The sequence below is a fragment of the Anser cygnoides genome, chromosome 14, assembly GCF_040182565.1.
Source record: "Anser cygnoides isolate HZ-2024a breed goose chromosome 14, Taihu_goose_T2T_genome, whole genome shotgun sequence".
NCBI classification, from domain to species: domain Eukaryota; kingdom Metazoa; phylum Chordata; class Aves; order Anseriformes; family Anatidae; genus Anser; species Anser cygnoides.
In genome coordinates this window covers 11,681,842-11,694,217 of record NC_089886.1, presented here as the reverse complement: position 1 = coordinate 11,694,217, position 12,376 = coordinate 11,681,842, and the positions used below count along the sequence as shown (strand labels likewise).

At 46.9% G+C, this 12,376-nt stretch overlaps 1 protein-coding gene across 8 annotated transcripts in view; it reads left to right on the top strand.

Annotated features, from left to right (window-relative positions):
* PSD2 (pleckstrin and Sec7 domain containing 2) overlaps positions 1-12,376 on the top strand; it is a 90,296-nt gene that overhangs the window by 59,989 nt on the left and 17,931 nt on the right. For 7 of the 8 annotated variants that reach the window (XR_010834952.1, XM_067005490.1, XM_067005488.1 and 4 more), the window contains 3 exons: positions 1,974-2,034; positions 7,785-7,875; positions 8,935-8,978. Coding sequence is in view for 7 of the 8 variants with exons in the window: in XM_067005490.1 (XP_066861591.1) it covers positions 1,974-2,034; positions 7,785-7,875; positions 8,935-8,978 (196 nt within the window). In the remaining variant the exon portion in view is untranslated. The remainder of the gene's footprint in view (positions 1-1,973; positions 2,035-7,784; positions 7,876-8,934; positions 8,979-12,376) is intronic. The other variant, XM_048051500.2, reaches the window with a different exon arrangement.

The following is a 12,376-nucleotide window of genomic DNA, read 5'->3' as shown; positions in this document are numbered from 1 at the left end:
TGGGAAGGACCACTCTGCAGACCAAATGCAAACTGAATGAGTCCCAAGCAAGACAGATCTGTGCTTAGTGCTGAGAGTGAAAGGGGCTTAAAAATACAATTGTAATCCAATCAATAAATATGTGCAAGGCCTGGAGGGAAGCAAAGTAGCTCCTGCAGTTCACACCTTTTGCAGACACTGGATGTGCAGTGATTTGAGGAAATTATTGCAAGCTGATGCTGTTCCTTCAGGATGTAGTTCCTTCTAGTTGTATCTAGACTAAACTGGCACAGGGTCTTCCACCAAAAAGAAATTTGAGCCACTACATGTTACTGAGATGTCTAAAGAAACACCTGTGTCTGTGGTAGTCTGTCAACATAGAAACATGATAAAGCCAAAGCAATTTGGTCTGGAGATGGTCTGGTGGCTGTGAAGATCTTACAGCCCTCCCCTTTCAGGGCATTTCTATGTGCTGATTCAATTACTCTTCCACTGATGGAGCCACAACTGTTGCAACACCAAGAGTTGCTTCAGCCCGCATGACAGGATGCTGCAAACAAGGGTGGCAGAAGCTCTGACTTGCTGACCTCTGAGTGGGGTGGTAGGCCTTTCTTCCAGAGAGCTGTGACTTGGACAGACTGTGGGTGCTCTCCTTTACTGAAAAGGGCCTGATGTCGAAGAGTTATATGTATGTGCTATGGCACTGTTTTAGCAGAGAGAAAATGTGAATGTGACTGAGCTAAGCAACAGCAAGTGAATAGCAGGTTTTGGGACATCAGCTCCACCTGGAGGCCATGGAGGGCATGGTCTGCCTGACCCAAGCAATGCAGTAAAGCAAAGTGAAAATGTCAGCCCCAAACCTCCCATAGAGAATCCAAAATACACACTAGGAAGGCATTTTGTTCCAAGCCCAAAGCTGCTTCTTGTGGAAGTGAGGAAGCATCTTTCTTAAGAGGTGATTCTCTCTTGAATGTCAGTGACAGCAATTCCCTGCATTTGTCAGTTCTCAAACAGAAATATGTGATGTGCCCACAAGAAACCCTTCCTTCCTCAGAGACCGTGGTTATTACTAGAGAGAAGCTAATGTGCTCAGTTACCTTCATCCTGGGCTTGTGTGTCTTTGGTTGCCTTTAGTTGTCAGTGTTTAGAGCTTGGCCGTGGGCATGAGGCGCTCAGGGCCCTGTCCATGAAGCAGCACACCAAGTCATGCAAAGAGCAGGTTCAGAGGCCAAGGCCATAGTATTTTGGCACTCTGCCGCTCCCTGGTGCTCTCTAACCACGTTGTGTGGTCCTTGTGTGAACCAGCTCAAGTGCTGGAGTACGAGGCATCTCACTGCTGTGAGGTGGTGCATGGAGACAGACAAGTCTCTTGACCTTAACATCTTAAGGACTCAGCATGGTTTTGAAATAACTAAAGCCACCACCCTAGCTGGTACAGAACAGGGTGCTGTGCTATCTCAAATGGAAGGAAAAACTGTATGTGTTTATTGTCAGAGAGCCAAAAATTCTGCTCTCTTTTGTAGTAATAATTTTGTTGGAGGACTGAAGAGCTTGCAGACTGCACAGGAACAATGGCTAAAAACCTCAGGACAAACCTGTGTGGTGACTGTGATCAGCTGGGGGAAACTAGCTTAAAGTACTCTGTTTCCCAGAGTCTCTGCTACATTCTGCACTGGTGATGGCACAGAATGGACGTGGGGGAAATAGAGATGGGGTCAGCAAAAAGTCTGATCTTTATAAAGCCGTTGACAAAATTGCTTTCAAGCCAATCCCCTGGTGATCATTTCAGGAAAAGGTAAAGTTTGAGGGGAAAAATTATTTCTTTTTTTTTTTTTTAAACTACCATGCACAGTTGAAAGAAACAAGCATTCTTTAAGGTCCAAAGGCACAGCAACTAACCTTGCTTTTGCAATGGGTGGGCTGCCAAAACAGGGCAAACACTGAACCTCTGTGGAAAGGAGAATAATAACAGCTGTCTGACTGTTGTGTTTCAGATGGGATTCATACACTCACCTGTGCCCTGATGCTGCTAAACACAGATCTTCATGGCCATGTAAGTAGTACTTGGAGATGTGTCCTTCCTTCTTTCCCATCTAGTGTAGAGGTCTTTCCTCTTATGCAGTATGCATGTCTGGAAAATCAAGATAGGGTGGCAGAGGGTACTCTGACAGGTCCAGGGGAAATTGTGGGTGCCAGGATCAGTCCTGGGGACAGACCTTCTCTTACTGTCACTGCACACTCAAGCCAAAGTCACATCTGATGTCAGTTATCCCATATAGGCACAGGCAATGCAGCTTTCTTCCCAGGACCTACTGCATACATAAGCCCTGCCCCAGAAGCTCTCATGGAGAAGTCCTCACTACCAGTCTCTGTGGAGTGGCAAACAGCAGCTCCAATTGTGCTGCTTTTTCTGGTGGTTCAGACACATGACACTCACCTCATCTGCAAAACTGCTGCAACTGAGTCATTAGTTTCTTACGGGACCAGATCTGATCGTTCATTCCCAGAACATGAAGCAAATCCCAGCTGTTCCTTTTCCCCAGGACATTACCACTGGAGAGCATCACATCAGAGAGGCCTCTGGATAAAGAGCTGGGTGAGCAGAGCTCACTGCCCAAAGTTGTGGCTGGATGGAAAACAGCAGAGGCTATGCATAGGTTGGATTTATTCCTAAAACGTCAACTAGATTGTTCCCAGTCTATAGAGAGGAGAGCAGAGTAGGAGGAAGAGTCGCTGCACAGAGATGGGACTGGGCATAAGGGACACACTGGGACACTGTGTTCCCTTGGAGAGCCCTGCCATAATGTACAGCTGGGAGTATGCACAGGCTGTGCCCTGCTCACTGCTGTGGGAAGATGTAGGCGCTGTTCATACAGACCTCCTTCCTGCTCTCCAGCCTTGTGGTGCAGGCACAGAGCATGGCTGTGAGCCTCAGAGGACTGTGCACAGGGCTAGAGGAACTCCTCGAGCCTCAGGTCACTGAAGCACCTTCTTTTGTAACCCCTCTGAGATCTTAGACCTGGAGCCACAGACTCCCCTGGGCTTCCGTGAAGCTGGGAGGTGGGAGGGTGTGGGTGTGGGTGTGGGTGCGTGGATGTGTGTAAGGCTTGTTATAGCAACCTGCACATATGAAACCTACACTAGTTTTAGTCCCTTTTTCTGCCCCACAGTCCCATGATTTCCAAGCTGTATTATCAGAGTCCTCTTCTGCCTCCAGCTGGTAACAAGTTGTTGTGCATCTGCAGAGACTTGCTCTGATTTATCTTTATGAGCCTTTTAATGAGATGGCCGTAGGCCATAACCTCACTTTTTGTATACTGGTTTATAATCACCTTCGAGAGCAGCCTGTTTCTGTAAGGGTGAGAAGATGACACTGCATGAGTGCTCTTCACCTATGATGGCAAAGATGCAAAGGCCACCAGCTTCACCGGTGCCATCCTGACAGTCCAGCTGGGAGACCCTCCCCGTCATTACACACAGTGGCAAAGTTTGAACGCAGCAGTCGATGGAGGGAATTACTGGTCTCAGCAAGAGCATCCTTTCCAGATATGCACTGCGGCCTGCAGCAAGCTGGCTACAGCTGCCACAGCTTCATCCTCTTGGGAACAGGCAGCCTGTGACCGGTATCACACTGTCTCACTCCCACATGGCTGCCAGTAACATATCTAGCAAAGTGTCTTTGCATGTGGTGGGACAGCAGTGGGCCAGCTTCCAGGAGGGTCTCACATAACATTCATCCTTAAACAGAAAAGGTTGGAGCCAAGGAAATACTTTTATCAAGGTATTTACTGCAACAATAAAAGCAGACAGTGGTAGAAGACAAAATGCACCTCCACTCAAAAAGAAACTAATTTTGTCTGATTTTTTTAATTAAAAAAAAAAATATCTGTCTGGGAAGGTGGAAATTATTGAAAAGGGAAAAGAAAAAAAAAACACACACCAAAAACACAAGCCTCCAAAACCTTTTCATTTCAATTTTTCATTGACAAGCTGGCTAATAAGCCTGGTGAGAAGAAATTATCTCATGCTATCTAGGCAAGGAAAAATGCATCTTTCTTTTGACCAGGTGTAGAAATGCCTGAACTTTTCTTTGAAAAATCTTTTCTTTATTTTTCCACGTGTAACATTAATTTCTTCTTCTCCTTCTCCTCCTTTTTTTATTCCTCCTTCTGCTTCTGGAACCTCTCTTTCTGCTCTTTAATGCTTTACCAGGTGGTAAGTGCAGTCATTCTAGTGTTTTACTTTAAAGCACTAGCATTTGACTTGGGTTTTTTTGTTTGTTTGTTTTGGGTCTTTTTTTCTTTTTCTGTGTTAAAAAAAAAAAAAAAGAGAGAGAGAGAGAGAGAGAGAGATTTTGTTTGTCCAGATTCCTAAGTTGTTGTGCAGTGAGTGTTCTTCACTACTTGGTAACCCATTAGCAACTGATATGAGTTACATAAAATCCTCCTTGGGCAAAGAAATTGCAGGATACCTGGGATTGTGTGGCTTGATCTCTCACTCCTTGTTTTGTTAAATATGCTGTTGGGATATTACATATCACTTCTTTTTTTTTTTCTTTTTTAAATTTCCTATTTTAATATTGTGTGTGTATTTCAGTGTTTTCCTGTACATTGCCACAGAGTGGGAAATCCCTTTGGTTAGGAGAGGGGGGAGTTGATGTGTCTCATTAAATGGCAAATTGTCTACAGTAGTGTCTCCACAGTGGGCTAGTTCACCATCCCAGTACTGATGATCACATATGCTGAGTTCAGGCCTAAAAGTGATGAGACTGGCTTTAAAACATGAGATTTGCACATGGCCACACTTTAGTACTGTTGATTTTCTACTGCAGGTACATTTGGACCCTGTTTTGAAATGGTCCTGCAAACATACTATTTTTAAAATGAGGTGCTTCATTTTCATAGAATCACATGATTTCTGGAGTTGCTGTTAAAAGCCAACAGTTATCAGCAAACGTTGCAAGCTTTTTAATATAAACCAGGTTGTTGCAGCCCTGCACCATGCTCTGCTGGTGCTGTTTGAGCTCCAGGAGATCTTATGACAAAGTACTCCTGTGCTTTACTTTGACAGAGACAAAGCTTTGAGATGTTTCCTTTTCAACGCATACCTTTCTCCCTCCTTGTTCAGAACTGCGTGCCATGGAAAGACAGTGACAAATCAACACCTCTTCATCACCGGCACTCATGATTACATTTTGCCCTTGGAGTACCAAGTACTTTGCTGAAGCCCAGCTCCTACACTCATACTGTAATGCAATGAGCTTAAGCATTCAATTCAAAAAGCAAACCAGCAGCTCTCATGGCCATTGGACAAAGCATAAAAATGGGACCCATGGCAGCTCCTAACACCGCATGCATCACTATTAGTCTTAAAAACACTGTGATATTGTCCTTTGAGACAAGCTTGTGATGTCACATTAGCGATGTGTGTTAGTAGCACTCAGAAAGCTGAAGTGCTCTGACAAACAGCCTCTGGAGCCACCTACAGAGTGACACCAGTCTGCCCACAGTAGCTTTGTGTGGTCTAGGGGTCATCGTCATCCAAAGTCTGCAGGATCACTCCCTGCAGCAGGTTGATTTTGATTCTGCAGCCTAGAATAAATCCACTACCAGATCCCTTTGTCCAGTCAGACCAGCAACCCTCACCTCATGATGCAGCATATGTGTAGTTTGTGTTGTTGTTTGTTTGTTTGTTTGTTTGTTTTCCCCAGGAGATAAGTATTTGAGAAAGGTCAAGAAAGCCCGAGTAAAAGCAGGGTCTGCCAGGGGCAGGATGCTTATGCTGGGAAGCTCACTGTGGATGCACTCCACTCACCACTTTGTAGCTATGTTTGATGCCCGGTGCCTCCAGCCCAGAACCTCAAGTGTTTTAACACCTTACAGAGGGAGGGCTGGGGAGAGCACCCCAGATAGCCACTGGCCACCAGCAGCCTGCTCCTTCTCCTGGGACTTTCACGTGGCACTTCTTTTCCCACTGAGCACCCAGTGTTCCCTCATCCATACATACCTGCACAGCCTCCTAATGCTGGGACTTGGAAACAGCCAAGAAATACCAGGCTACAGCTGAGTATCTTCCAAAGCCCATTTTTTAAAATGCGCTCTCTCACCCTCCTTCCTTTCTCCACCCCCACGCCTGTTGTGATGCTGGCTGGTTTGTTGGTTTGTTCGTTTGTTTGTTTGTTTCTGTAATTCACCAACCAGCCAGTACACAAACCTCCCCTCCCTCTGCTGAAGAAACATAGCACGTTTGCAGGCTTCCCGGCAGGTTCCCCGTGCCTGGTTCAGCTACTGAGCACTGTCTGGCAGGAGCATTTAGCTATGGGGTCCAGTTAGGGGCAGCAGCTGTGGGGCTTTCCTGTAAGAAAGCAAAGATGGTTGAGCCTCATGCTGTGCCATTCTGTGCCAACTGCAGTGTCCCTAGGCGCTGCAGATTTGTAACAGTGCTTTTTATCTCTTTTCCCTGACCTCTCATGGAGGAGACAGGAGGCATAATCAGGAATTTCAGACAGAAATGCTCAAAGCTGCTCAAAGGCAGCACCAGCTCCATGTATGGCCAAAAAGTGTGTCTGCATACATAGATGGCAGGTGGGGGGTCTGTTGTGGGTTAATCCCAGGGCCTCACTCTTTGCCGATGCTTTCCTCGGGGAGGAAGCCGTAGGGGGGTTCTGGCATCGGTCTCTCTCAAGACATTATTTTCTTGCACAGAAAACACACCTTACTGTGCGGGGCACCTCTTATATCATCTGTTACAGCTTCATCCCCTTCCAGTAAGGGCCTTCCTTTTCTTCCTCATTGAGTCCCTAAGTGGGGTCCTTGCTCAGCCTTAGGACCAGTGGTGGTACCTCATCTCTCCTGCTCTCCTCTCACTAACTCCATTGTCCACTCCATGTGGTATCACCACAAGATCTGTTCTTGGGGACTTTGCTTGAGGGTGTGGAGGCTGCGATATGGCATGACACCGGAGACACTTATCTTTCCTTTGTGATATCAGACTCCTTTTTCTGAACCCTACAGTTCTCACTGACCCCCTCCACACCTCTGTTCTAGTCCTTTGGAAAGGTACGATTGCAGGGGGAGGCAAGGAAAAAGGCCATCTGCCTCCAGCCCCTCAACCCCTGCAGGCTGAGAAAGTGACCTGGCTATGGTGAGGGGTAAGAGTTTTGGGAAGACAGATGTCACAGACTAATATCAGGGATTCCAGGTGACCTGGCAGTATCGGCACCAAGTTTATCTTGGCATTAACTGGTGATAACTGAGATTGTCTGCTCACTGCCCTCACACAGCCCAGCACCTTAGTTCACACAGTAGCAGTAGCTGGATTATCTCTCCTTGTAACAACAATGAAAAATAACAGTTTTCATCAATCAGTGCCCAGCGCTGGTTGTCTTCAGATGCCGACACTGCATGCTCATACAATTTCCCACACTGTAAGCTTGGAGGACCATCCCAGTTCCAATATTTAAAGACGGTTTGAGTGCTTGTCTTGAGTTTCGAAGCACAGACCTTGTACCAGGGCCAACCTGGAGGCCAGAGGTGAAATCAGTGAGAAAGTTTGGAGCAAGACCTGGAGGTCGTTTTCAGGTGTTTTATCTACACTGTTAAAAGAGGTCATTTTAAGTGTTTTGTTGCTGGCATGAGCAAATAAATCAAAGATCCCAATAGAAAATAAGAGCAGGTGTGCATCTAGCTTTGAGTTTCTGAGGCAAACCCAGGCCTTGCTACTACATATAAAATTGTTCTTTAAAAAACAGTCTCATTAAAGTCAAAACTTTCCAGAAGTTTAATGTGCTGCTTCTTTGCCTTGCAGAATATTGGCAAAAAGATGTCATGTCAACAGTTCATAGCAAACCTGGATGGGCTGAATGATGGGAAGGACTTTGCAAAGGATTTGCTGAAGGTAATGTGACACACATAGACAGTGGGATGCTGTCATTATTATGGTAGTGTAACCTAGTCCTACCATGACACTCAGAGCCATTGAGTCAGTATTTTCTATCACACATTTATTTCATTAGAATTGTAATCCAGGTTATTCTGGGATTTATCTGCCCTCAGAGCATGCCAGGGGTCCCTTCCCACCATGGTAGTTCTGTGGTATACCAGATAATGTACAGAAAAAAAGTACCAGAAATATGGCTGTCTGTCACGGATACTTTTCTTTGCCTTCAGTTCCACGCAATTGTAGGTAGTACTCCAAGATAACTAGCTCAGTAACATGGGAGATTGGTTAGAGAAAGTGAATATTTTCTCCTTCCATGTGATTTAGCACCACCACCATTTTCTGCACCTGCCACAGGTACATCAACCTGCTCTGTTTTTTGCTGTATGGAAGGAGGTTGAAAGGGCTAGCCTCACATCAGGGGTGTCATGACGAGCTTTAGACACAAACTTCCCCACCAGCAGACCTCACCCTACGCCATTCCTCAGCATGGTGAGGGCCACCCATGCGTTCTGCTTTTCTAGACCATTCCTTCCCTCCTGCCTCAGAGGAGTCATTGGAAGTTTTCCCAGGATAAACTGGAAAAGCTGAACCCCAAAGTTATTCATCCCTCTCCTGCTTCTCAGGGCAGTGTTCAAGCCTCCATTGTCCCTTTCCCCTAGTTAAGACATAGGAGGTGTTTTAGTATATACTAGACTCTTCTAGCAAATTTGTGTAGGCCAGAGTTCACTCAGGACTAGGCTCAGCACCCAGAATTAAGCAAAAATATCATGAATGGGCTCTTCAGCAAGGCTGGCTGCCAAACACCTATGCTGCTGACATGTTCAGTCCAAACCATAGATAAAAAAGGGTTTGGGAGGACAGCAGTTGTCTTGCTCACTAGTGAATACTTCTCCAGGACATTTTAGAAGTGAAGGTATCTCTCTGAGAACACAGACAGGGTATAGGAGAAATGATCTCCACAAGCCAGACATGTCTACTTTTAGAGACACAGCTAATACCATGTTCTTGTTGCAGACACTGTATAACTCCATCAAGAATGAGAAGCTGGAATGGGCCATGTAAGTATATATTAAGCATTTTAGAGAGTATCTTTTGAAGTAGCTGACAAGTCTTGAATCCTGCTTTTAGCTCCAGAAGTTTCCAGAACATCTCCTGCCAAGCTCTTAAGCACTGAAATCCCTCCTGTGGGCAAACTGGGTTTATTTATGGCTTAGACACAAAAGCAGACAGAGAGATTGGTGGCAGTCTGTGTGTGCAGGTTCCACAGAATCATAAAATAGAATCATAGAATCATTCAGGTTGGCACAATCTAAATGGTACAATCTAAATGGAGGGAAAGTCCCCTTTATTTTCTGTTATACCCAGAAAGTGCTAGTCCCTCTTCAGGTGCTTCAGAGCATGGTCTTTGCTCGAGAAACTCAAGATCTGGGGTTACTTTGGTCACCAAGACCTCCCTTCTCTTCCACACAGTTCCTTTTGGAATCACTATGGGAGAATTGTTAAGGCTGGAAGGGACCTCAGGAGGTCTCAAGTCCAGCTTCCTCTCAAAGTGTTGTCAAATGTTGAATTCAGAACAGATGCTCAGGGCTATGTTCAGCTGCATCTCGAAAACCTCCAAGGGTTTTCTGGCCTTTCCAAGGCCCCTCGGGGTCTATGCACCAGTGTTTAATTATCCTGATAGTGGCATTTTTTCTCACCCAGTTGAAACCTCTGATTCAATTCACACCCACTGTCTCTTGTCCTCCAGTGAAGAGCTTGTCTCTGTCTACTGGGTAACCTCCTCATAGATATTGGAAAGCTGCTATGAGATCCCCCAAAGACATATTTTTTCTAGGTTGAACAAGTCCAGTTCTTAGTCACCTCTCATAGGGCAAGTGCTTCAGCTTCTGGGCATCTTGATGGCCTCTGCTGAAATCTCTCCAGCCTGTTGATGTTTTCCCTGTATTTGAGGCTCAACAAAATTGCCATATGTAGATATGATGTAAAGAGTAGAGGAGAATGATCAGTTCTCTTAGCTTCCTCAGTGTGCTGCTGTTTATACAGCCCGGAATGCTCTTGGCCTTTCTTTCTGTCAGGACACGCTGCTGGCTCTTGTTCATCCTGCTGTTTGCCAGGAACCTAAGGGCCTTTTCGGCAGAGCTGCTCCCCAGCCAGTCAGTCCCAGCCTATCCTTCTGCAGGACCACACCACACCAGTAGAATACTTTGCATTTGTCCATTCTGCATTTAGTGAGGTTCCTGGTCTTCTGAACAGTGGCCCTGCCCTCACAGATATCAGCTGCACAACCCGGTTTTATGTAATCTACAAACTCAAATGCAGTCTGTCTCTTCCTGCAGATCACTAATAAATGAAATTAAATCTGTTCCCCTTCAGCTTTACACAGACACCTGACTCACCTACTGTTACCCTGAAACAACAAGGTGACAAGTCTGGGAACAGCTAGCGTGGTGGCCTCCATGATGTTTTCACACAGCACCTTCCTCAGCCCTTCTTCCCCTTCTCTGCTGACCACTGTCTGCCTACAGCACAGGCCAGGACCCCCAGCGAGGAGACGGGAGATGTTTGCTCCCTAGCCCCATTACAACCCCACTCTTACCTCTGCCTTAGGAAAGCCCATGACAGACCCAAGGCCTTAAGGTAACACAGTGGACACCTCTTCTCTTCTCCCACTTAGCCTCAGACCTGTTTTGTCTCCAGAGAATTGTGAGACCGAACAGGACCTTCTGGGCCATTAGCTCCATCATCTGATGTTCACCTTATTCTATCCTGGCCAGAAAAGTGTCTGGAGACGGCTTGCTCCTACCTCCATCCCCAGCTACCTGGGCTGAGCTTGCAGACACAAGAAGTCTCCTGATTGGTTTCAAAAACAATTTTATGTTGAATCTGTGCACCAGTGCGAGCTCTGCAGTGGAGATGTAGCCCTGGAGGGCTGGTCGGTGGGTGGACGTGGTCACCAGAGGGAGCTCTCTGGTTCCACAGCGGGTGCCCGCGGGGTGCTTTATGTAAGGAGTTCAGCAGGAGTGCATCTGCTGGGTGGCTGCGGGCACCGTTTACACAACTGCGAGCTCACGCTGCCCTGCTTGGGCACGTCGGAGGGATAGCCACCCCCAGGGTGCAGGTAGCATCAGCCGGCAGCATCCGGCCCTTCTCCTGCCCCTGCCACCCTGCCCGTTTGATTTCCTGCACCCCCTTGCTTGCCACACTCCGGCCTGGGACCTGCCTTGCTTGCTGCAGGGTGTCCTGCATAGTTATTGCAGGCTGTAACATGAGGCCCCCCCTCAGCTCCCCTGATGTGAAATAGATGCTCCCTGACATGGGTACCAGACCCTCTTCTGCCTGCTCGCCTCTGCCTTCTCCCAGCGGCCATCCAGCGAGTCAAATGCACTTGCCCATGAAGCCCAGCCAGATGGGCAGACACATGGCCAGCACCCCAGCAGCAGGCAGGAGTTCAGGGGGTTCTGCCTGGTGCAGTTCTGAGAACTGGTCCCCACTAACTCCCCAGCCAAGTTGTGGTGTCTGGGCTCTGCCTAAGCCCCAGGACTCCTGTGGGTGTCAAGAGCTGAGAAATCATCCTTCTCTTGCAAGAGCTGTCTGATGCTTTCGCCGTGTATTAGCTGTAGGTGGGGAAGTGTGGTATTTTCCTGCTTATATCCCATCTAATGGTTTAAACTCTGGTTCACTCCTCATCTGAGGTTTGCTCCCAGTCTAATCTAATCTGATCTAATCTGGCGTGACCATGTCATTTAGACGCAAACACGTATCATGACAGGCAGAAATTCCATGTTTGCTGACCTCCCTAATGCCCAGAAACACTGGGAAAATACCACTTCCCATGTAGGTTCTAGTTTCTATGTGCCAAATTAGATTTCACTTCACACAGGAAGAGGTAGGCTTGGAGGAATCATTGGACATTTTCTGGAGTTGCTCAGCCCTTGCTGTCCAGAGTCCACAACCAGGAGATCTGTGAGGAGAAGTTTTTATGGAAATCACAAGCATTTCTTGCTCTCTCCTGGCCCTCCCTCAGGACACAAATGGGGAGAGATGCATAACCTATTCCAGAGTTTGTTGTTTGATCAAAGTGGCCCATCTCCCTAACGTCTTCAGAGCTTTGGTGCCTCAGAGATACTGAGGACATTCATAAAGCTTCTTCAGTATCTAGGAGGCCCCAGTTGCTGCCTCAGGAAAGGTTGAGAATCCCCTGGGATACCTGGCTGTCAGCCAAAGACCACCTTAAATTTCTGAATGTGATGCATAGAGCTGGGGACTTTCCCTGTGGAATGAATGTAGTCCTCAGCAGTGCTGTGTCTGAAGATCCTTGGTGTTCAGACAAGCACCTAACCCTTTCTTGCTTTCAGTAACCTCACAGTGAGGCCACTGGGACAGTTAACCTGCCACCCATGCTCCTTTCTGCTGTATGTAGATCCCCACCATTGGCACACTTGGTGTGTTACAGTCT